The sequence below is a fragment of the Pelophylax lessonae genome, assembly GCF_965119305.1.
Source record: "Pelophylax lessonae genome assembly, chromosome: 9".
Lineage (NCBI taxonomy): Eukaryota > Metazoa > Chordata > Amphibia > Anura > Ranidae > Pelophylax > Pelophylax lessonae.
Genome location: NC_138776.1, coordinates 119306307 through 119329401, shown reverse-complemented (window position 1 = coordinate 119329401; position 23095 = coordinate 119306307). Strand labels below are relative to the sequence as shown.

The 23095-nt window shown below is 38.0% G+C and overlaps 1 protein-coding gene across 1 annotated transcript in view; it reads left to right on the top strand.

Annotated features, from left to right (window-relative positions):
- The window catches only part of PCDH15 (protocadherin related 15), a 1730880-nt gene that overhangs the window by 1436373 nt on the left and 271412 nt on the right, over window positions 1-23095 (top strand). Inside the window, exon 25 of the mRNA XM_082269384.1 lies at window positions 18459-18568. Coding sequence (XP_082125510.1) covers window positions 18459-18568 — 110 coding nt within the window. The remainder of the gene's footprint in view (window positions 1-18458; window positions 18569-23095) is intronic.

Here is a 23095-nt window from a genome sequence, read left to right as displayed (position 1 = left end):
CGTGCTCCAATGGTTCATCCAGAATTCGAATCCCTCCGTTCAGACAAATATGGGTTACCCCGATATATGCGGATGAAAGAAAGGAGCTGATAGTGTAATACGTTCCAAATGTGTGTTTATTCCCCACTGATTAAGTTGTACTTACAAGATAAAGTGAATAAGAAAGCGATGTAACAAACAGGAACGCCGCTGTTAGCGTGCGTTCCACCGAGACCAGGAAGCCCGACCGGAAGTGACGTTACGTGGCTCCACGCCGGAAATACGTCAATGCGTTTCACCCTGTTAGTGGGCGTTTTCAAAAGACCTGTTTGTATTCTACTTCATATTATTGTGCCATGACTTGTGCCTTCTGGGTCTTGGGCCTGGTGCTCCTGCTGCCCCTTAGCAGCGGAGCGCTGCGCCCTTATTCCCGGCTGACTCCTCCCCTCTATCCCGCTGGGGTTGGGAGGGGGGACTCGGGGGGAATGGAATTACCTTCCTTGTTCACATCACCTACCTACCCTATTGGCTGTTATCTCCAACTACGTACTTTGCTCTCTCTGTACAAAAATTCTAGAACTTGGCCAGTATTCCACCTGCGAGCAGAATGAAACAAGATAAATTGTTATATGTTTGCAACTTGGTTAGGTTGCTTCGATATGTTTAAGTCTTTGAAACTGTCCTACTCGGTTCATGTTGTAAAATTCAATAAAGAATTAAAAAAAAAAGAAATTAGGGGTTTTTATTGGAAACATGGTTACTCATACACTTAAGCTACTCAGTGTTGTCACATAAAAAGATATAATAAAATATTTACAAAAATGTGAGGAGTGTACTCACTTTTGTGAGATACTGTAAATTACCAAAACGAATATGTGTACAAGAATAAAGTGCAAATGCACTGATAAATGCCAAACATATAATATTGAACCAAAAAGCATCAATAAATCTTAAAACTCAAAGTCCATAGGATCCCTTCATATCATACATGAAACAAATAGGGTAAATAGTCCAACGTGTTCCAAAAGGTGCTCCTTAGAAAAAAGCAGCCTCTTACCAGATAGTATAGATCTAGATTACAGAGATCAAACAAGCCTGCATGTAATCTCCACATTAGAAGCTTCAGTGGTAGGGTGTTGGTGCTGTGATGTTATCACTGTTGGAAATGGAATCAAACATCCCCTACAAACATTCATCTCCATCACATGAGACCCTAAACCATGATCAAGTTAAAAAAAAAAAAGGACAATGGAATGCAGTACAGTAGCCATTTTTTATTCATAGGGTTTTGTTGATGTATGGCTCCTTTAGATTATTTGTTTGAAATGAAATTTATAGACATTATGATAAAATGCGACACTGAGGAAAAAAAAAAAAAAGTCAAGTGAAAATCAACTATGAAATGGAACACATGAAGCTTACAATAAGTAGCAGCAGCCAAAGTAATGACACCACAGTGTTTTTATTTTTAAACTGCAATTTCTTTCTATGTATAGTACATCTATTCACCTACATTGCATTAAAAGGAAAAAAAAGGACATCTCAGGAAATTCTTTACATAGGGATTTTAATGACTTGAGTACTGTAATTTGATAAGTCTCCATTAAAGATGTTAACGTGAGAACTTTTCTCCAATAGCAAGTTTAGACTGCCAATACATACAATGGTTGTAAAAGCATTGTGCTAAATTCAAGTACAAGTTCTAGAAAAGTAAACTAATTTGGTGCACACTCTGCTACTTTTAGAATGCCCGTGAGACACTTTTGCAAAATCTTTCTGCACCAATCTTTATTAATTTCAGGGATTACGTGCCTGCCCTACCAAAAACATATCAGACTGAAATATCACATTATACCACACATGGTATATTGCAAAACCAATATATATATATATATATATATATATATATATGCACAACATTACATTATATCACACTGTAACAGCACAATATATGACAGAAAAGTGTGAACCTTCATCTCCATACATACAGTATATTTGTCTAGTTATATTGGTAGTAAAAACAGAATACCTTTTTTTTTCCATAAGAATACCTTATTACTTTAGTAGTCAGTGTAATTTACCAGTGGAAGTATAAAGTCATTAACCACTTAAAAGACCCCCATTATATTGATGGTGAGTTACATTGGTAGTCAGTGTAAAATCCTCTATTGTGTTGGTGGTTATTGTAAATGTCCATCTTGCATTGGTGTTCAATTTTGCAAACTTTTCTGCCCATTTACATTACTTCACAAAGTAAGTTTACAAACTTCTTGAAAAAAGGTAGGATCTGAAAGTACACATAAATACAGGGCATCAAAGTGTTATATGTGGCAATAGACTACAATGACCAAACAGGGTACAAAACCAATCAGGAGACAAGATGAAAGCTGGTAATCAGGTAGCCTGTTATCCATTAAGACACTAAGCCAGTATTTTAAAAGCATTGTCACACAAACTACCTCTGACAATGCAGGAAAAAAAAACCAGACAGCTTCTGGGAGATCAGGAAAGAAAGTCACGATCTGAAACAGAGCAGTTCAATTGAAGAGACTAGCAACAAAAACACAGGATGTAGGTATGGTCAAGAGTATGTTAATACTCTTCCATCTTGCTGGCCAGGTCTTACAATGCAGAGTTTGTTTACTATATAGGAGTTCCACTGCTGACCATGGTATGCAGGAGCTCCTGCAGTTACTTCTCCAGCATGGCTTCTGACAACCCTGCTACTTCTTAGAGTATGTGAGCACAAATAGGCTTGTTTTAACTTCCACTAAAGTTTTGTGGTAATGAACTGAGTTGGGTCAACTTTTGTTATCCAGTCTTTTCTTTTCAAGAGAGTTGAACTGTATTTGGACCACCCAGTAGAGGGATAGCTATAACAGAAGAATTTTTGAGTGTAAAGTTGTGGTTTTTGTACATTATGTTCATTGATCTTAACAAATGAGCTTCTAATAGTTTTTATTCTTCAACATGTTTCCACACCATGCATAAAACAAAACAATAAAGAAAACTGTGTCTTATTAACTTCTAATATAAAAATCATGAAGTATACACAGTGCAACATTGTGTTTCTCTGGATTATAATGCCTATTTGAAAGAAATACATTCATTTTGAGTCTATGGCTAGCCTTCACAGCCCTGCGTACTTTAGTTTGATATTAGTTGCAATTTGCAGAGCTGCTACTGATTACTGTATCCCAGATCTAGCAGCCTCACGGACACCATAAACTCCTCCCATACAATCAATTACCGAGACTGTGATGACGTTTGAAAATGTATTAACTGTGCAAAAGATGGTGTAAAACAAATAAGAAATGTATATACAATTAGTATATGTCATAACATGTAAAATGAATACAATAAAAATGTTTTAATATATGGATTATCATGAGACTAGATTGAGCTAGACAGAATATATCTATCTGTGATACTTTCACACAAGAAGGAGAGTAAAGCTGGATACACACTATACAACTTTTGTTGTTAGATTTCCTTTAGATTTACCTTCAACTATGTAGTGCAAGGGTCTGCCTGATTGCATACAGATTGAAAGTGTTTAGGTTTGATCTCATATTATATGGTTTTGGTAAATCTAAATGAAAAAATCTAATGGAAATTGTATAGTGTGTATCCAGCATTACAGAGTATGTGCTTCTTGCAGTCTGAAGGAAAACTAAGATGGTGAATGACCTTTCCCAAAAATCTCTGTTTCCTTTGACCCTCCCAGAATGAATAAACAAAAGGCATGAATGACAATTGTTCACTAGATGGCACATTAATAACAGGATAGCAAAAATGTAGATTACACATTTGAACAAACATTGGCATTTATCAAACTGCATGCCCTTTGGGGCATAACAACCACTCTTCTCTTTATATATGTGTTGGGTGACAATAGATTTCTTAATGCAGAGAATTAAATATAGAAATACCAGTATAACTGAAGGATGAGCTGTCTTAATAGGTCTAAATACATAAAAATCTCTGTTTCCTTTGACCCTCCTAGAATGATTAAACAAAAGGCATGAATGACACTTGATGACTAGATGGCTCAATAATAACAGAAAAGCAAAATTGTATTTTACACATTTAAACAAACATTGGCATTTATCAAACTGCACGCTCTTTGGGGCAGAACAATCACTATTCTCTTTATATATGTGTTGGGTGACAATAGATTTCATAATGCAGAGAATTAAATATAGAAATACCAGTATAACTTAAGAGTGAGCTGTCTAAATAGGTCTAAATCAGGTCTAAGTCAATTTTAAACATCTGCTTCTTTAATATGAATCTATTAGGTTACAGTATGTAAATAAAGTGTGTAAGAAAACTAAAAAATGCATGATAAATACATTTCAGCTATATGGATAACAATCTGTTATCTGTACAAGTACCTTGTATTGGTGTTCTAGTGACACCTTCTTTTGGTGCACACAAAAACATTAACAAATGCCTCATTTTGTGATTTTTCAATTGTGTTAAATTTGCTTGGATAATAGCATCAAAAAAAGATTTCCTCAGACCTTGGCATTCCCATGATTAAAAATACAACTGTATGTTGTTGAATTGACAGTGTGATTTGGATATAAACTGTAGCCTAAACTCTGCACACTACCGACATAATAGGTGGTATTATAACACATATATATATATATATATATATATATATATATATATATATATATATATATATATATATATATATATATATATATATATATATATATATATATATATATATATTACAGTATTATATTAAAAAGGCTCCTATTTTGTCAGGGTCAATTTATGTTGAGGTTTTGCTTGGGGTTGACAGCAGGATACTCCATAAAGTCTAACAAGCTAGCTTTCTCAGGCACTCTCTAAAATGCAATTTACATATGTCCTTTACTGTCAGGCAATAGAATTAATACTCCTTTGTGTGACAGTGTTGCTACAGGCATAAAAATAGAGCTTGAAAAATTAGGTCACAAATCCCAAAAAGAACCATGTCAGCACTCCTCTGAAGCTGCAATAGTGCCAAAAATGACTTTTTAAACTTGTAGAAAACTTGGATTGAAATATCAAAGTCAGCTTAAAAGAAACTTAAAAAATATATATTTTTTGTTTTGAGACAATTAGCATATGTCAAGTTATTACATTTTATATTAACAGAATAATTCTGCCATATCATTTTCATTATTTAATAACATACGTAAAATATTTTGGAGATGGATGTCTGAATTGTAAGTGGCTTTAGAAGTGTAGCTTCTACTGCAGTCCAAGTATTACAATAAAATTAATTCTTGTCTAAAGGTACCTTAGCCTTGCAAAAATATGTTATGCCACTGGATGCTTAAAAGATAACTAAATTCAAGAATAAATATTGAACATGTTTCAGCTTATCAGTCCCCCCCTAGATGTGGATTAGTTATTCTTTCCAGGCTAAGAGCATTCCCAATAGGTTCAGAAAATACACGTTGATCCAGCCAGAAATTCAATGTCTTCATTACTTCCTGCGAGCTGAACTGAAAGCTAAAACAATATTGCCTTTTTTCTGTAAACAACTTATCTCCTCACCCTCATGAAATGGAGATGCAACAAAGGCAGACCTTTTTGTAGTCAGGTCTGGGTGCCAACCTTTGCTCCCTCCATAAATACAATGGAGTGAGTTAATGTGGCCAACCAGGCAGATGAAGTGTGCTATTTGCAGGAATACCAGGTGAGAATAAAGAAAACAAGCTGAAAGAAGAAAGTTAATGCATGTATCTTATATAAACACTTGTAGGCTCCACTATGGTCAATTTTTATTTTTGGAATTAAAAAAGCTGTAAGGCATCTGTTGTCCTCCTAAGGATATGTGCATAAACAAAACTAAATCCTGAAGCAGTTGTTTAGTGAATTTATAACCAGGTGCGATTGTGAAAGAATAATTTTTTTTACAAGTGCATAAAAAAATTCTCCAATACAGAATACAAAATAGAAAAAACCTTCTGGATATTTGTTCAAGTACAGCCTCTACTCTCGATTGCTCTCCTCTTATAGAACAAAAAGTGTGTCTGGACAACCGCACTCCAATGCAAATATTTATTGAAAAGAGGATAAAATTTCACAGCATACAGAGGTACAGATCAAAGACACTGACGCGTTTTACACTACTAACAGTGCTTAATCATAGCTATAATTAAGCACTGCTAGTAGTGTGAAACGAGTCAGATGTCTTTGATCCGTACCTCTGTATGCTGTGGTATTTTATTCCCTTTTTAATAAATATTTGCATTGGAGTGTGGCTGTCCAGACATACTTTTTGTTCTATATGGCTTGCACATTGAGCCTGCACCCTGCAAATGTGCTGTTACTGTGAGGATTTTTGAAGGCATTTCATCTGGAGCGATGTGTGGTTTCTATTGAGTGCTCTTCTCTTATTTTGAGAAAGGCATATGATTGATCTTTGTGCTACTGCCCTGCTCCTCCTGCTGTAAGTATATAAAGGGCTAAATAGTGGCAGCCATGGCAGGAATTAAAAAGTGCAAAGCACATGTCAACAAGTCCTTAATTCTTTAAATTATTTTATTACATTTTATTTTTGTTTACATTTTGTTTAGATTTAATTTATTTACTTTTTACATTTTTTAACTTCTCTTTTGCTGGGGCTTTTTTGAAATATTGAGGTTCTACACAGACCCCTGATGTCCTATATTTAAGACTGAGAAAGAGACTGAAGGCAGGATAGAGGCGCAGATGCTAGAAATGATCTCCTAGCAGTGCAGCCAGAGGGAGGGAGAGAAGAAGCCAGCAGTGCTGCAGGGAGGAACAAGAGGATTGGTATCTGCAATAAGGCAGTACAGCCAGTCCTCCTGCATGGCAGGTGCCCGGGCCCCTCTGTTGAACTAATAGGACACAAGATTGGTACTGTTGGGAAGGCTGCACTGACTTATCTGGCCTGGTGCACAGGTCATTAGGGTGTGCCCAGGCACACCTATGTTAATATCATACTTCCTGCTTTAGGAAAACTGAATTGTGTTATTGTGTTGCAGTGTAAAACAAACACTGGCTATAAATGAAAGAGTAGATAGGTTTTATTTATACAAACAGTCTGTAAATGCACAGGCACATCCATATGCTATGAAAGTGCAGTTGTATGTAAACCTCTGTAGGAAAACATTTATTTTTAATGTTTGAAAGGAGATGAAATTAGTCAATTTAAATAAACTTTGTAATGTAGTCAAAACATTTTTATGTCTCTAATTTCATCACCCTTTCTACATAGACAGTATAACTATCCTGTCAGAATTGAAGGCTATGGTTGATGGGTGTCTACTAGCTATAGATATCTCAAGGTTATCAATTTCACTGACAAAAGATTGCCCAATATTGATACAAAAATGTTAAGAGCACCCAAGCCTTATGCATACTGCAAGTAGTTGTTTCAAACATACAAATCTAGAGGTAGATTGCACCTGGTTCCAACCATAATTTAATGGCATTCTTATCAGTCAATGCACCATACACAGCAACTGAAAAATTGTGTTTTGTTCTAATAGAGCCTCCTAGGTCAAACATTCAGTACATTTTTCCAGGACCAAGAAAAAAGTAAATACTCATGACTGTGACTACAAATGCTGTGCATATATTTTCAAGGACATGCAAATAGTTATCCCCAAATGGATTTTCAAGGCCACGGAGAATGAGAGAGAAAGGTTTATTCATTTAAATGATTGGTTCATAAAGGAAAGAAGTTTTAAATTCAGAGCACTCCTAACCATTTGCCAGAGTGCACAGTCAAACTGACATGACATTGCCTCCCCTTTCTGCCTTAGTAATGAAGGTGAAATTTTAAGTGGTTTTTGCCATGTATTTATATTTTCTGATTCTTTGTCAAAATTAAGCCAGCTTTAATTTGAAATTTGGCCTCCTAGAGTAATTTTTCATTTTACTACAATTACATCCGGGGTTACCACACTCTGTTTTGTCACAAACCATTGTTTTGTTCAGCAGTTATTCCAGCTTTGTTTTTTGTTTTTTTAATATAGTCAAATAACTGTTACCTCTCAGTTCAACATTTTTTAGTACAGAAGACTTTAAGACAATAAACTGGACTATTGGAGTATCTATATTGGATGCCATAATGGCAAAAAAACTGTTTACAAAGCCTGTTAAAAATGTACCCTGAAAATATTGCAGAACTTAAAGGAATTGTACATCTTCAAATGCGTTTGTTGTTTTAACTAGGTATTAGTGTAGTTATATTCCCTGTGTCTTTGTTTGCCTTACCTTGTAATGATAGGCTCACATGTTGTGTCTGCAGTTTGTAGCGTCATGGCTGATCAATTCTCCTATGTCCATATTATCTTTCACTTAGCTTGTCTCAATTCGCTAAAGGGACAAAAATTGTTTTGTTCCAGATCAAAATCTCTCCATCGACATATCCTCTGTGTTGCATCACATGTGGGAGTGCAAATTTTTGGGATATGTAGCTTCTTTATAGGAAGTGTTTGTTCTTAGACTACAGTGGTGCAGGCAGGAAGGTTTATAATGCCTTTAGTAAACAAATATATATATATATATATATATATATATATATATATATATATTTCCATAAGGGTAATTGTGAGGAAAATAATTTCCATATGCCAGGGGAACTGTTTTTTGTGGGTGAGGGGTATTTTGACAAGAAGTGTATAATGCAGATACATGTAAAGTGTGTATTGTTCTGGAGCTGAAACTCTTCTCTCAGGTTTTTCCATGTCTTGAGTTTGGTGCTAGAAAATATGTTTTTTACTTTGCTTAAACCACACTCTTGGAGAGGTTTAGCATATAGAAAGGGACTGGGAGGTCAGGTAGTTTTATCTGTGTTGGATGTTGTGATTGTGTAAATAAGAATCACTAAGCTCGTATGGATGCTGCCATAAGTGGGGAAAAAAGAAGATGTGTCCCATTGTTTCCAAGTGTCATATATTACCATAAAGGTGATATCTTGGGTATTTGACATGGCTTTTTCAATATCTAACCATAAGGGTTCTTCCTTTTTTCCAAACCAGTATCTGGTTTGGTCTAATAACGCTGCCCAATGATAGTCTTGAATGTCTATCTTCCCCATATCACCTGCAAATCTGTATTTGAGCAAATTTGTGTGGGCACATCTTGTTTTTTTACCTTTCCATACAAATTGTTTAGTAGGCCCCTGAGGGATCTGATGTAAGATGCTGAGACTGTGATGGGGAGCACTCTAAAAAAGAATAATATTTGAAGGCTGCAAGTCTGCCCACCCAGGTGAGATCATATTTAGCCATTCGTTGTAGTTGACTTTTGATTTTTTGATTTAGGGGTATAAAATTAGGGTTAGAAATGTTGTTGAGGCTGTCAGAGGGATGCCCAGATATGGTACTTTCTGAGAACTCCAAGTGAATTGTAATTTTTCTTGTGGGTATTGTTTTACTTTGGGGGGGGTCCAGGTCCAGTATTAGGGACTTCGAGAAGTTAACTTTATCGTATGAGATAGAACTGAATTGTGTTAGAGTTTGATGTACTATAGGTAGTGATGTCAATGAGTTTGTCAAGAAGAGGATAACATCATTTGCAAAAAGATTAATACTATGTGGTCTATGTCTGAACTGAAATCCTGTAATAAGGGGATTTTTGCAGACAGATTCCACTAGTGGTTTTATCCCCAGATTAAAGATGGAAGGGGATAGAGGGCATCCTTGGTGGGTTCCATTTTTTGAGAGGAGGAGTACAAGGCAAGGATTGCCCCCAGTATGGGGCCTTGAAGAACAAATTTAATTGGTGTGCTAGTCATATATTGCCAGTGAAATCTATTGAATGCCCTATATATGTCAAAAGGCAGTAGCAGAGAAGGTGTTTGGGTTTTCTCTGCAAAGTGTATGAGATTTAGGGTCCTTCTAGTTGCATCCGAGGGTTGTTGCCCCTTTACAAACCCCATCTGGTCGCTTTATATCAGAAATGGTGTTAGAGTGGATAGGAATTTTGCTGGTAGTTTGGCATAAGTTTTAATATCTGAATTTAGAAGTGATATAGGCCTGAAGTTTACTGGAGTGACAGGGTCCTTCCCTGCTTTGGGTAGGGTCACCGCATATGCTTGTAGCATCTCTTGTGGGAAGAAGGAAGTTTGAGTTGCTGCCAAGTACACATTAGTTAAATGGGGGTTAATAACATGCTGAAAGCTTTGTAAAACTAGTTTGAGAGACTGTTGGGTCCAGGGAAATTAGCATTTGGAAGAGATGTTTTGAGCCTCTCTATTTCGTTAGATGTGAAAGGAGAATTCAAGTTTGCAAGTTGCAGGTCTGATAATTTTGGTAAATTCAGATTTTCCAGGAAGACATTGATGTCCTCTTTGAAAGGATGAGTTTGAGGGTAATTTTTTAAATTGTATAACGCCCCATAATAATCAGTGAACTGGTCAGCAATTTCTTGTGGGTTTATTATTTTATGTTTTATAATTGGGTGGAGTAAATATTGAATCCTTGATTTTGATTGTGCCACTTTGACCCTTTTGGTCAGCAGTTTACCTGCTCAGTTAGCATTAGCGTAGGAACTAAGCTTTAGATGTCTTAGGTATTTATCATATTGTTAAATTTAATTAATTGAATTCTCAAGTCATCTCTACATTTTTGAAGGGAGGCTGATAGTGTGGGTGATGGTGTAGTTTTGTTACTGGCTTCTAAATTATGTATTTCGGTGATAAGTTTGTTTAGTTGAAGGTCATAGCATCTCTTAGCTCTAGTGACCTGTTGAACTTGAGTATTCCCCTTATGTACGCTTTGTGTGCATTCCACATGGTATTTGGGTCTTCAACCGACCCGGCATTAAGAGCAAACAAATCCCTGAGATGTTGGGCAATTAATTTTGAGCATTTCGATTCCTGCATTAGCTTTATATTGCGGCGCCAGATGGGGGTTGCAGGGAGAGCGCCCTGTTTAGCAATAGCAATAGATACTGCAGCATGGTCTGACCATGTTTTTTCATATATACTCGAAGAAGACACTCTTTGTAACAACCATTTATCAGTTAAAAATATGTCAATACAGGAGTATGTATGGTGTCTGGAGGTGAAATATGTGTAATCTCTTTCGTTTGCATGTTGGCACCTCCAAACAATATACAGCTCCTCGTTATGCAATAGATTACGTAGTGAAGATCCGCGGTTAGAGGCATTAGAGGAGGAGTCCATGTGGGGAGTCAGTTGTGATGTTAAAATCTCCACAAATGAGTAAGTACCCATATTTTATTGAGTTGATATGTTTGAGCAACCTATGAGGGAATCTCAGTTGGTGTAAGTTAGGAGTATAAACTGCCACCGGGTATAAGGATGCAAGTTTATGAGGATGATGTATGGACCCTCACTATCAAGGATAGAATCTTTGAGTTTCTGATAGCCAAAAGCACCCCTCTTTTTTCTTGTCAGTTGCACAAGAGAGAAAGACATGTGGGTATTGCTTGTGGGTGCATTTGGAGATATTGGAGGCAGGAAAGTGGGTTTCTTGTATAGTAAGAATATCAGCGTTGTTCATTAAGGCTTCTTTCCACATGCAATAGTATTTAGCATGATGGTTCAAACCTTTGGCATTCAGGGATAGGCACTAAATGGTCATGGTAGGTTTTTGCTTGTTGTGTTTGTAAAAGGAGGCCAGCACTTACTGTGGTATTTGCGGTGTAGTCGAGGCCCTGTTGTGGGGGTGGATCCCGACGTCCTTCCACTTGTAGAGGTGAGAGGAATTCTTGACATATGTTGGTGAGGAGAGCTGATAAGCTCTAGACTTGAGGATGTTCATCAATGAGGAGCTTGAGAGTGTCTCTGCTGAAGGTTGTTGTACTAAGAGAGCATGTAGAGAAGCAAAAAAAAAAAAACTGTAAAAAGAAAAAAACAAGGTAGGATAATAGAAAGAGAATCCTCAAAATGTGAACATTATACTCTGTTCAAAGGATATGGGGGAAAATGGCTATAATAGTTAAGTGTGCGGTTGTTTAGGAGCCTCTGGTGGAATGCTTCTTCTTTGAAGACCTTTTGTGTGGGACAAACTGCCAGTCAGATTGAATGTTAAATGCCCTGTCCATCTGGAAGATAATACCCCATTGTCGGAGTGCTGACAGTCCTTCGTCAAGAGTGGATACAGTAATGGTAGATCCATTATGAGTTAAAGAGAGGGTTTCTGGGTATTTCCACTTGTGTGGAATATGGTGGTTGCATAGGGCCCTGGTTATGGTGCTTAAATTGGTTAAATTGTGGGGGCATTGAATGGTATACCTGGAAAGGTCAGGAAGCTATTGTTTTGAGGCATACTGAGCAGGGTGCTGGTCAGGTTTGTGGAATATGTCCAGAAGGATTTCTTTGGCAGGGTAAAAGTGTAATCTAAGAAGACATTTCTTGGTACATCATCTGGTAAGGAGGACGATTTTGGCACCCTGTGGACTCCAGGTCAGGCAAAGCAGGAGCTATGGTTTAAAAAAAATAAAAATAGTGTCCCCTGATGATCAGTCGCCCGTCCGCCCGAAAAATAGAAAAAAAAAGTAGAAGCTCCTGCTTCTCTGGACGCTTCCCGCGCTCGGAGCTGCTTTGATTTTGACAGCTCTTTTATAGGGACCTGACATCACAAGCCTCCCCCCTCAGGTGCAGTGAATAAATTACTGACATTAGTAAGTGGTATTGTATGGTTCAGGAGGTGGGGGGTTGCTCGCTCACCCCCATCCTGGCAAGCCAGGCTGTGTGCTCAGATAAGGGTCTGGTATGGATTTTAGGGGAAAACCCCACACTGATTTTTTTTAAATTTTGGCACGGGGTTCCCCTTAAAATCCATACCAGACCCGAGGCACCTGGTATGGACTGGGGGGGAACCCGAGCAGTTTGTTGGGCTTTAAAGTACTGGATGCCCAGACTTCATGGTTACCCTGTCAGGCTACAATCCAACAATGCCACAACTGTGGCTTAAATCAACCATCAGGGAGGCACCAAAATTCAGTCAGCCCAGAAGGAGATGGATATCATCCTATCCTGGGCTGAAAAATGTGTTCCCTGCCCAGTAGCGGTTTTCATTCCAGGAATGGAAAACTGGCAGGCAGACTTTCTGAGTCATCAACAGATATTTCCAGGGTAATGGTCCCTACACCCCGAGATCTTTGCATTAATCTGCCAGTGCTTGGGGGTCCCAGATGTAGATCTATTGGCATCTAGGTTTCAACAACAAGTTGATGAGATTTGTGTCCAGGCCCAGGGATCCACTCGCAGTCGGAGTAGATGCCTTGGTGACTCCTTGGGAGGAGTTTTCCTTGATGTTTGCCTTTTCTCCGGTTCAGCTGCTGCCATGTTTGCTATGCAGAATCCAGGTAGAGGGCAAACCAGTAATTCTGGTAGCTCCAGCATGGCCAAGGCGGTTTTGGTATGCACAAATTCAAAAATTGTCAGTGGCAAAGCCTTGGGTTCCTCCACTAGGTCCTGACCTGCTCTCTCAAGGTCCGATATTCCGACCTGCTTTACAGTCTCTAAAGTTAATGGCTTGGCTATTGAAGCCTTGACTTTGAAAGAGTGGGGTATATTTGGCCCTGCAGTCTCTACCCTGATAAATGCTAGGAAACCAGTCTCTAGAGGCATTTTTTAAAGAGTCTGGAAATCTTACATTGCCTGGTGTGAGGCCAGGAAATAGCATTCCTGCAAGTATATCATCAGGAGAATTCTAGCCTTCTTGCAAGTAGGGGTAGATATAAAATAAGCCTTAGGCGTTATTAAGGGTCAAACTTCAGTCTTGTCGGTTTTTTCCAGAGACCAATCGCTTCACATTTCTTGGTTCAAACCTTTGTTCAAGGGGTGTTATGTATGCTTCCACCAGTAAAACCACCATTGTTTCCTTGGGATCTAAATTTGGTGCTGGCAGTTTTACAGAAACAACCTTTTGAGCCCATGATACATATTCCCCTAATTCTTTTGACCAGAAAACTTGTCTTTTTGATTGCGATAACTTCAGACAGAAGGGTATCAGAACTAGCAGCTCTTTCTTGTAAAGAGCCATTCTTGATTTCACATCAAGATTGGGTGATTCTACGTCCACATCCAGGTTATTTTACCCAAGGTGGTGTCCGCTTTTAATTTGAATTAGGACATTATACTGCCCTCTTTTTTTCTGAATCCTCAAACAGCGAAGGAAAAGTTAACACATCCTTTTGATGTAGTATGTGCATCTAAGTTCAGCCCAGATTCGAAAGTCCGACCTTTTGTTTGTGCTGCCAGAAGGGCCCAGGAAAGGGCAGGCAGCATCTAAGTGTACGATTTCTCAATAGATTTACCACGTTATTATCCAGGCGTATGGTTTGAAAGGGAAGATTCCACCTTTTCCAGTAAAGGCACACTCCACCAGAAGAGTAGGTGCCTCTTGGGCAGTTCGCCATCAAGCTTTGCAAGGCTGCATCAGTGCATACATTCACTAGATTCTGTCAAGTGGATGTTAGGACCCAGAAGGGGTCTGCATTTGGCCACAGTGTACTGCAGGCAGCTATGTAGATCTTTTTGTGGTCTGATGGCAGTATTTATGGTGTCCCATTCAAGTGCCTTTCTATGGGACGTCTCATATGGGAATGAATATAGCTTGTGATGTACGATAATGGAATATGGGTTTTTCCTACAGCTTACCTGTAAAATCAATTTCTTGGAGTACATCACAGGACACATTGTTTGCTATAAAACTGAGGTACTTCCTGTGTAGAGGGGTTATATAGGGAGACTTCCTGTCTGATTGGTTCCCAGTGTCCATTCACCTATAGGTGGCGTATAACCCATTTGGTAATGAATATGACTCTGTGTCCCATAATGTACTCCAAGAAATGGATTTTACAGGTAAGCTGTAGGAAAAATCCATATTTTTTTTTACTTTTGGTATCCATCATAATACTGTCTTAAAGAAAAAAATGTAATGTTTGTGGGTCAATTTTGTCCCAAGACTGCAGTATGAAAGGAACACTGTAATTTTAATGCTGTGTAAACTGGAATGAATTATAATATTACTTGGTGGACACATAATAAAAGTGAACCGTTGTCCCCACAAGCCTATCTATCCCCAAGTTAAGAATGCTTCCCTGGCTAGCTAAGTGTTCAATAAAACCTTGATTTTCTTGTTCTTAGTTACACTTTGATGGTTGTCACAATAGTCCTTTGACATTTCTTACTATCACTTCAATTCAGCTTGAATTTTTTGAAAGAAATATTTTAGGCACAAATATGGAACACTTTTTTTTTTGCACAGATCACATAGTATAAATAAACATTTCATTTATGTTAAAGTTCTGAAAAATACATGGCCATTGGAGATATTTCTACATCACACCTGTTAAAAGTTCTTTTTTTTTTTTACGTTCATCATGGTACAATTTGGACTGCATTGCTCTGATAAAATATTTGTTTGCAATACTGTATGTTCTGTCCATTGTTTTCATAATTTGCTTAATTTACCTAGGTGCAAGAGCAGCATGCAAAGGAAAAGTATGAGGGAAAGCTATTTAATTATACAATGAAAGACTACACATATTTGGTCCGTAGTGTTTGCAGGGTTTTATTTTAGTTTATTCATTAAACATAATTACAACTGCAAATGCTACTTACATTTTCCAATGTAGAAAGCCTGTATTTCTCTGTAGACTTGGCTTGCAGGTCAGACTTTTGTAAATATAAAACTGGCTCATTTTGTTTATGAAATATAAATTTTATTGGGTATATTGAGAACTTTTATTTAGAATAACAGATGCATACAGAATTAGTTCTGCTGATTACCAAACAAGCTGTTATGATTTATAGTTTTTGCATAGTAATGCAATTTATTCTCACTAGTACCAAAGTACACCATGTTCAACTAAGAATACAAAGTGACTTTAGTATATGTTTTAACCGGTTGCTGACCACATGCCACCTATATACTGCAGCAGTGTAGCTCTCCCAGGCAAACCGACGTAGGGCTACGTTGGTCGCGCGCCTGCAGCTAGGGTGCGAGCACGCACTACCGGTGGTGCGCTCCCGCCCCTGCTCATCCGTGGGGAAGCTGATGCACGGGGCAGGCGGCTCCGCCTGCCGCCTGACACCCACGATCATTCACCACTGAGAGAGAAGGACGGGCAGTTGTTGTAAACACAGCTAACTGTTCTTCTCCCTGGAATGATCACAAAGCTCCTGTGATCCTTCTATAGAATCACAGGTCTCTATGGTCATTCCACAAGCCACGCCCCCCACAGTTAGAAAAACGCCCCTAGTTACGCATTTATCCCCTTGATCACCCACACTGTTAGCCCCTTCCCTGCCAGTGTCATTATTACAGTAACAGTGCATATTTTTAGCACTGATTACTGTAGCAATGTCACTGGTCCCTCCAAAAGTGTCAAAAATGTCAGTCAGAGTTCTGATCTGTCCGCCGCAATGTCGCAGTTCCGCAAAAAAATGGCAGATCGTCACCATTACTAGTAAAAAAAACAAACAATAAAAATTACATAAATCTTTCCCATAGTTAGTAGATGCAATAACTTTTGCGCAAACCAATCAAAATACGTTGATTGCGATTTTTTTTTTTACCAAAAATGTGTAGCAGAAAATTGGCCTAAAGTGTTAAAAAATTTAGATTTTGAAATGTTTTGGGGGGAATGTTATATAGCAGAATGTGAAAAATATTGTTTTTTTTTTTTTTCAGAATTGTCGTTTTCCTTTGTTTATAGCGCAAAAAATAAAAATCGCACAGGTGATCAAATACCACCAAAAGAAAGCTCTATTTGTGGAAAAAAAGGACATCAATTTTATTTAGGTACAGCGTTGCACGACCACGCAATTGTACGTTAAAGTAACGCAGTGCCGAATCGCAAAATATAGCCTGGTCATTAAGGGGGAAAATCTTCCGGTCCAGAAGTGGTTAAAGACTTTATGTTGTAATTGTACCTTTAATACTTAAGCCACTTCAGCACTAGCACTCCAGAAGTTGGTGCTTACCTTTTATGGCAACATTTTGTTCACACTTCGTAAAGCCCATTAGTATGTATATATACTAAATGTCCCAAAGTGTATGTAAACACTAAATCCATTTATCAGTATGTCTGGTGTCACAACTCCCGGTATAAAGTTTTCTTTTGCAACTTGTTTTTTTGAAACTACTGCAATCTACCGCTGAGATTCTGACAGCAAAGATCTTCCTGAAGAAAATCTAATTTGCTACCTCAATATTAGCATCAGTGTTGTCAGCCTGCCAAGTACACTTCTTCAATTGACCGTTAATAGACTTGATAGGCTGTAGTGAACCTTATCTTAAAGACAAATAGACAAAAGGTTCCACCATCTAAGTGTTTCTGTTTAATAAAATACATTAATAAAAAAAAAGGGTAAGATTGCACAGAATTGTAAGAAAGACAAGCATGTTATCAGTCCTAGTAAGCTGGCCAGCCTCGGGAAGTGGAGGGTCAGGGGAGAGCTGTGTTTAGCCTCTGCATCTCCCGCTATAAATAGATAGAAGCGTGGCTGCGTGGTAACAGAGGAGGCTCCACAGGACAGGCAGACAGGCGGATGAATCTGCAGGCTGGAACGGTTCTTACCCTTTGTTTTTATCTATGTATTTTTATAAAAAGATACACTTAGATGGCTAATCCTTTTGTCTATTTGTCTTCATACTGCACAGAGGTAATCCAATATTGTGAAAAGAAGAGCAGCAGCCATAATTTTAGTGGACTTTGTTATACCTGGATTTTTTTTACACATTTATTTTATCTATTTATGGCTTTTGTGGGTTTCCATACCCAGTCTTTATTTGCACTATTGAGATTTTTTCTTTTTTCCATAAACCTTACCTTACCTGGGCTTGGTTCAAGCATAGTTCGGCAAACATTAGATAAGTATTCTTTTTTATTTGTAAACAAAATGTAATGGAACCACCAAAATACAGAGCAAATTGGGGTCTGGTATGTATTTCAGGGACATTTGGGGATTCCCATATTGTTTTAACAAAAAAAGAAGCAGGCAGGCATGGAAATGCCATTTAGTGTATTTTACTTTGTAAATGCCTCCAAGATTGCACCCTCCATGTGAATAAGTAAGAGGCACATAGTGGTCTTGTAGGTCTTGTAAATCCTCTTTTTGATATATGTGTGGATAGCACCTGTTAAACCTGTGTTAAGCTACAGCTTTGGATTGTCGATATGGGGGAAAAAAAGTTATAGCTACAAAAATATTGTAAGAGTAATAGTTATAGAATATGCATAGAGGCCAGTTTGATGAAAGTGAATTATTGTAACCTTAGGAAGGTAAGATCAATCACAGATATCTAACAGTATCTAAAAAGCAAAATGATTGTGTTTTATTTCCGTCCTAATGATGCCACTTTACTCTTAAAATCCCTTTAAAATAGATTTTTCCTACATTGCAGTCAATTCACTATCTAATGTTTACAAATTTATTTGAATCAATATTATACAACCGTTGAAAGTATTGTGTATCATGCATTTAAAGACTGTAATAAAATATTTTTTAGGCCACCTCCAGTGAGTGAAACCGCTCCAATTGGGACCCCTGTTACTGTGGTATCGGCTGCCGCATTAAATCAGACTATTGTGTATACAATCATCTCAGGGAATGATCAAGGTAAACTGTCTCTATTTTAGGTAAACGAGCTGCAAGATATTCAGTCATTTATAAGTAATAATAACAAGAATAAAACTTTACAAATCAGACATTTGTCTACTGACCATGCTGACCATACTGTCAGGAACTAAAATGGGATATCCAGCCAAATATGTAGTAAACACTCCTCTAAAGCTGATGTTTAATTGGAAAAACCATATCCTGCTTAATACACTATACCCAACAAAGCTAAATGCTGTCATTTCTGAGTTTTTAGTACAAATTGTAATAAAACAAAGGACTAGATGGATAGCTAAACAGCTCATGTTTTAGCTACAAGTTTTAGAGTATGTAAACCCGACATTTCATATTCCTGATATGTGCCTGCTATACCATGTACTTGTATGGAAAACTATCCTGCTCTCTTTGTATTGCTTCCTGAGTGTGAAATCCCTGGTGTCCCTGCCAGTCCCTCTTCTTTCCTATCAAAAACTGACCACACAAGGCAGGAGAACACATTGTGGTCAGTTCTCTAGCTGTGCTGGGATCTCAGTGTGCTCTCCTCCAGTGATCAGACTTGACTCCCCCCCTCGCACAGCTTTTTACTGGGAAGCTCAGTGTGCTGTTGCTTCTTCTCCTTATGTAGCTGAGAACAGAGGGAATTGCATCACTTGTAAAAAAGGGAAAAAGGTTTTAAAATGTTTTTTTTTTTAATATCTACACACACGTGTTTTGTCTTTCATTTATATTTTAAACTGAATGGGTGGTTTTACAAAGTGTTCATTTACAATCACTTTATTGCTCATTTTAAAATAATATTGTCACCAAATTAAAAACTAAGAAATAAAATTTCCTGCAAAAAATTGCATTAACATTTAGGTATCCCACTGCTGTGCCTTAGATCTTTGCTCTCATGAAGAACTATGTAAATGGGCAGAATCTTTAGCACCCAAAGTTTGCTTTAAATATTTGTGGGTGGATTTGCTAAAGGCAAATAGACTGTGGACTTTGCAAGTACAATTGCACTCACTTTCCCAAGAGCTCAGTGAATGTGGTTAAGCTTCACATTCTACAGAATACACAATCAGGTGCAAGGAAAAATGAATTTTTGCTTTAACATGATTGGATGATGTAAATCAGACAAAAAAAAGAGTATAAATCGTGCTCTTCCTGCTTAGTGTCCTCTCACAGTCATATAGATGTACAATGTGTCACAGGTTCCATAGTAAAACAAATGTTTAAGCAGCTTATGAAACAACTAGTACAGATTAAAGTAGAATTTTTCAGACTGAAACAGACTGGGATTGATTTACTAAAACTGGAGAGTGCAAAATCTGGTGCAACTGTGAATGGTAGATTCTAACTTCAGCTTGTTCAATTAAGCTTTAGCAAAAAAAAAAAAAACCTGGAAGTTGATTGGTTTCTATGCAGAGTTGCAGCAGGTTTTGCACTTTCCGGTTTTAGTAAATCAACCCCTGTGTGTCAACATGAAAGTCCAAAATGTATCACTAAGAATCAAATGTCTAATAGCAACATACAAGAGTTGATAGCCTCCCTCAGCAACCCACGGAAGAGTTACAGTGGCAGCGATCCGCACACTGGCTCCAGTGTCTTCCCCCGGTAGCATGAGTGGCCTGCACCAAGAACATCCACTGCTCTTCTGACCTTGGACTCTGTTATTTCTAGAAACACATACTTTTACCGATGCTTGTGAGTGCATTTTTAAATGTTTTCTTTATTTCTTTGATTAATAAACTACTACACTAAATGTTGCTTGGCGCCACTTTCTCCCTCCCCCTCTCTCTCTCGTTTAAGCTCCTGGGTTCCCAGCCTGTTTGAGAAGGCAGCCTTGCACAGCTAGCTCTAGTTAGCTGATCAGTAATTATTTTGTTTCAGCCCACACCGCTGGGACTGTTGTATGATGAAATTAAACATTTGATTACTATGGAACCCCTGACATATTGTATGTTTAAAAAAGACCAGAACAGGAAAAGCAACTGCTGGTAACGTAACTAATGCAAAACAAGCATTCACATAGGGTAAGATCAGCCATGGGTCTCCAGGTGCTCCAACCAGGATAATACTGCCTCCGGATCATCAAAAAAGTGAACCCGATCTTCACCTTCCACCTGAAGGCGCGCAGGGTACATCATGGCATATTTAATGTGCTTGACACGCAGTCTACACTTGGCCTCGAGGAATCCTTTGCGTCTCCTCTGCACCTCTGCTGAAAAGTCTGGAAAAATGGCGACTCTTCCATTCCCTATTGGGATATTCCCTTTATCCCAAGCCAAGCGCAAAATGGCATCTCTGTCTTTATAATTTAAAAACTTGGCTATAAAAGTACACGGGGGGGGGGCTCCTTTCAGTGGTGGGCGGCCAGACAGATGGTGCGCCCTTTTCACCACAAATGTAGGAGAGAAGGACTCCCTCCCATAAGTTTGTACAAGGAGCTGTTCCAAATAAGTGGAAGGGTCATTTCCCTCAGTACCTTCAGGTAATCCGATGAACTGTAGATTGCATCTCCTTAAACGATTCTCCATGTCGTCCTGGAGGATCTGATTCACTTGTAGCTGGAGTCTGTCATTTGATTGCTGTATAGGAGAGAAGGTATCTTCAACTGTGCTGATCCTCTGCTCTGCCTCTGCCACGGAGCTTCTGCATATATTGCCTGATCAGTGAAATATTTACTTTCACTTCTTCTATTTTTGTAGTGAGGGATGCCTGACATGCTGCTATGGCTTCTAGGACAACGGCCGTGTCTGCTCCCGTCATCTTGTTCAGGGACCTCCTTCTCCTGGCGGTGAAATGTATCCAGTTTAGCGGCCAATTCAGCTGCTTTCTTTAGCGGTGACATGTCCCTGCAGTGTCTAGGGAGCGGCAGGGACCGGTAGGGCGGTTGTCAGCGCCGTGGGATGAAAGGATCGGTGAAACAGGATACAGGTCTGACGGAGCTCAGGCTATTCCCTTCCTACTGCATGTCGCGCCAGGCCACACCCCCCAACATATTGTATGTTTATTTGACTGTGAGGGAACATTAAGCAGGAGAGCGCTGAGCTCCTATTCTTTTTTTGCTGTATATTTTAAACATTCTAGTTCTGATGCTTATCGCCCATGTTCAAGGTAGATTCTATGGGTAAATAATGACTACCACTGAGATATCTGCTTTATTTTTGCAACCTTCACCAGAAAAACCAAATCTGGTATATGGTTTCTTATACATATCTGCCATAATATAATTTGTAAGAATACAGTTTCAGGTACAAAATATAAAAAACTGCTTTTAACAGAGGTCTATTTTTATAGCCTTAGCCCTGGTTTACACCAGTGTGGCTTTGAAGTTGCGCTACTTCAGCACAACTTCAAAGCCGACTATCAGTGTGATTTCATAACGGCTTGCTGACACATTGAAAAAGGTTTCTGTGTTATTTCTGTACAATCTCATTGAGACTTGAATTGACCTCTTTTAAATAAAGTTGCACAAAGTTGCTGCAACTTGAGTTGCACTGATTTGAACGGTTCCTTTTCTGCAAATGGGGTGCAACTCGTCATGCAGCTTTGAACTGTCAAGTCGCATACCAAATTGCACTGGGGTGCAAATATATGCCAACTTAAGTTACACCCTCTATTGCTAATTGTTTCTCTGCTATTGCTGACATTTTCAATAACCATAGAATATCCATACTTTAGTTTACAAATTACAATTCTTTGCAGCACTTTTAATAATCCTCAACAGTGGAATTGGCTTTTTAATAGTGTGTAATTTGTCTGTAATCTATGCTTCATGCACATAGTAAGAGTTATCATTGTTTAGTGGAAGCAATCCCAGGAGAAGAGACTGAAGACTGGAAAAAGAAAACAGAGAATGAGAGATAAAAGGAAAATTTACAACTGGGAATAGCTATTCACATATAAAATAAAGAGAACCAGTTTGCACATACACGCCAGGAATGATTAATGTTACCATCTTCTTTCTGAAAGTGTTGTGACATTTAATTGAATAGAAATCCCACTGAACCAAAGCTCATTCAACAAAAGCCTATTATTTGGATTGTACTGCATAGAAAAAAGCTCAAAAAGATTTTTCCAGTTCACATTTCTGTTACCTGACAATTAACCTTGTAATTTTAAATGTCAGTTTAACACCTTAAATGCACAGGCTCAAACTGACACTGACTTATGCAGTGCTTAACATGAAGCTTGTTAGATAATACATATACATGCTGTTTGGCAGCAAAGTCTATCACCACTAATTTCCAGCTAACCAAGATATATTCATAAAAATAGCAAGAAACAATGTTCAGAACATTCATGGAGATTTAGACCAAATACAAATGTTTCTACTCCAAAATAAAGTATTGTGTTGCTTAACTGAAAACATCTTTATACATTTTCCAACAATAATTCGATTTTTGAGTAAAAAAAAAAATATGCTAATTATGTGAAAATGTTGGTATCCCTCATTTTTTAGAATTTCAACATCTTGTGTGAACTAAGTTTTTCTTTTTTTTTTTTTTTTTTTTTTTACTTTTAGTTTGATCTGTTCTT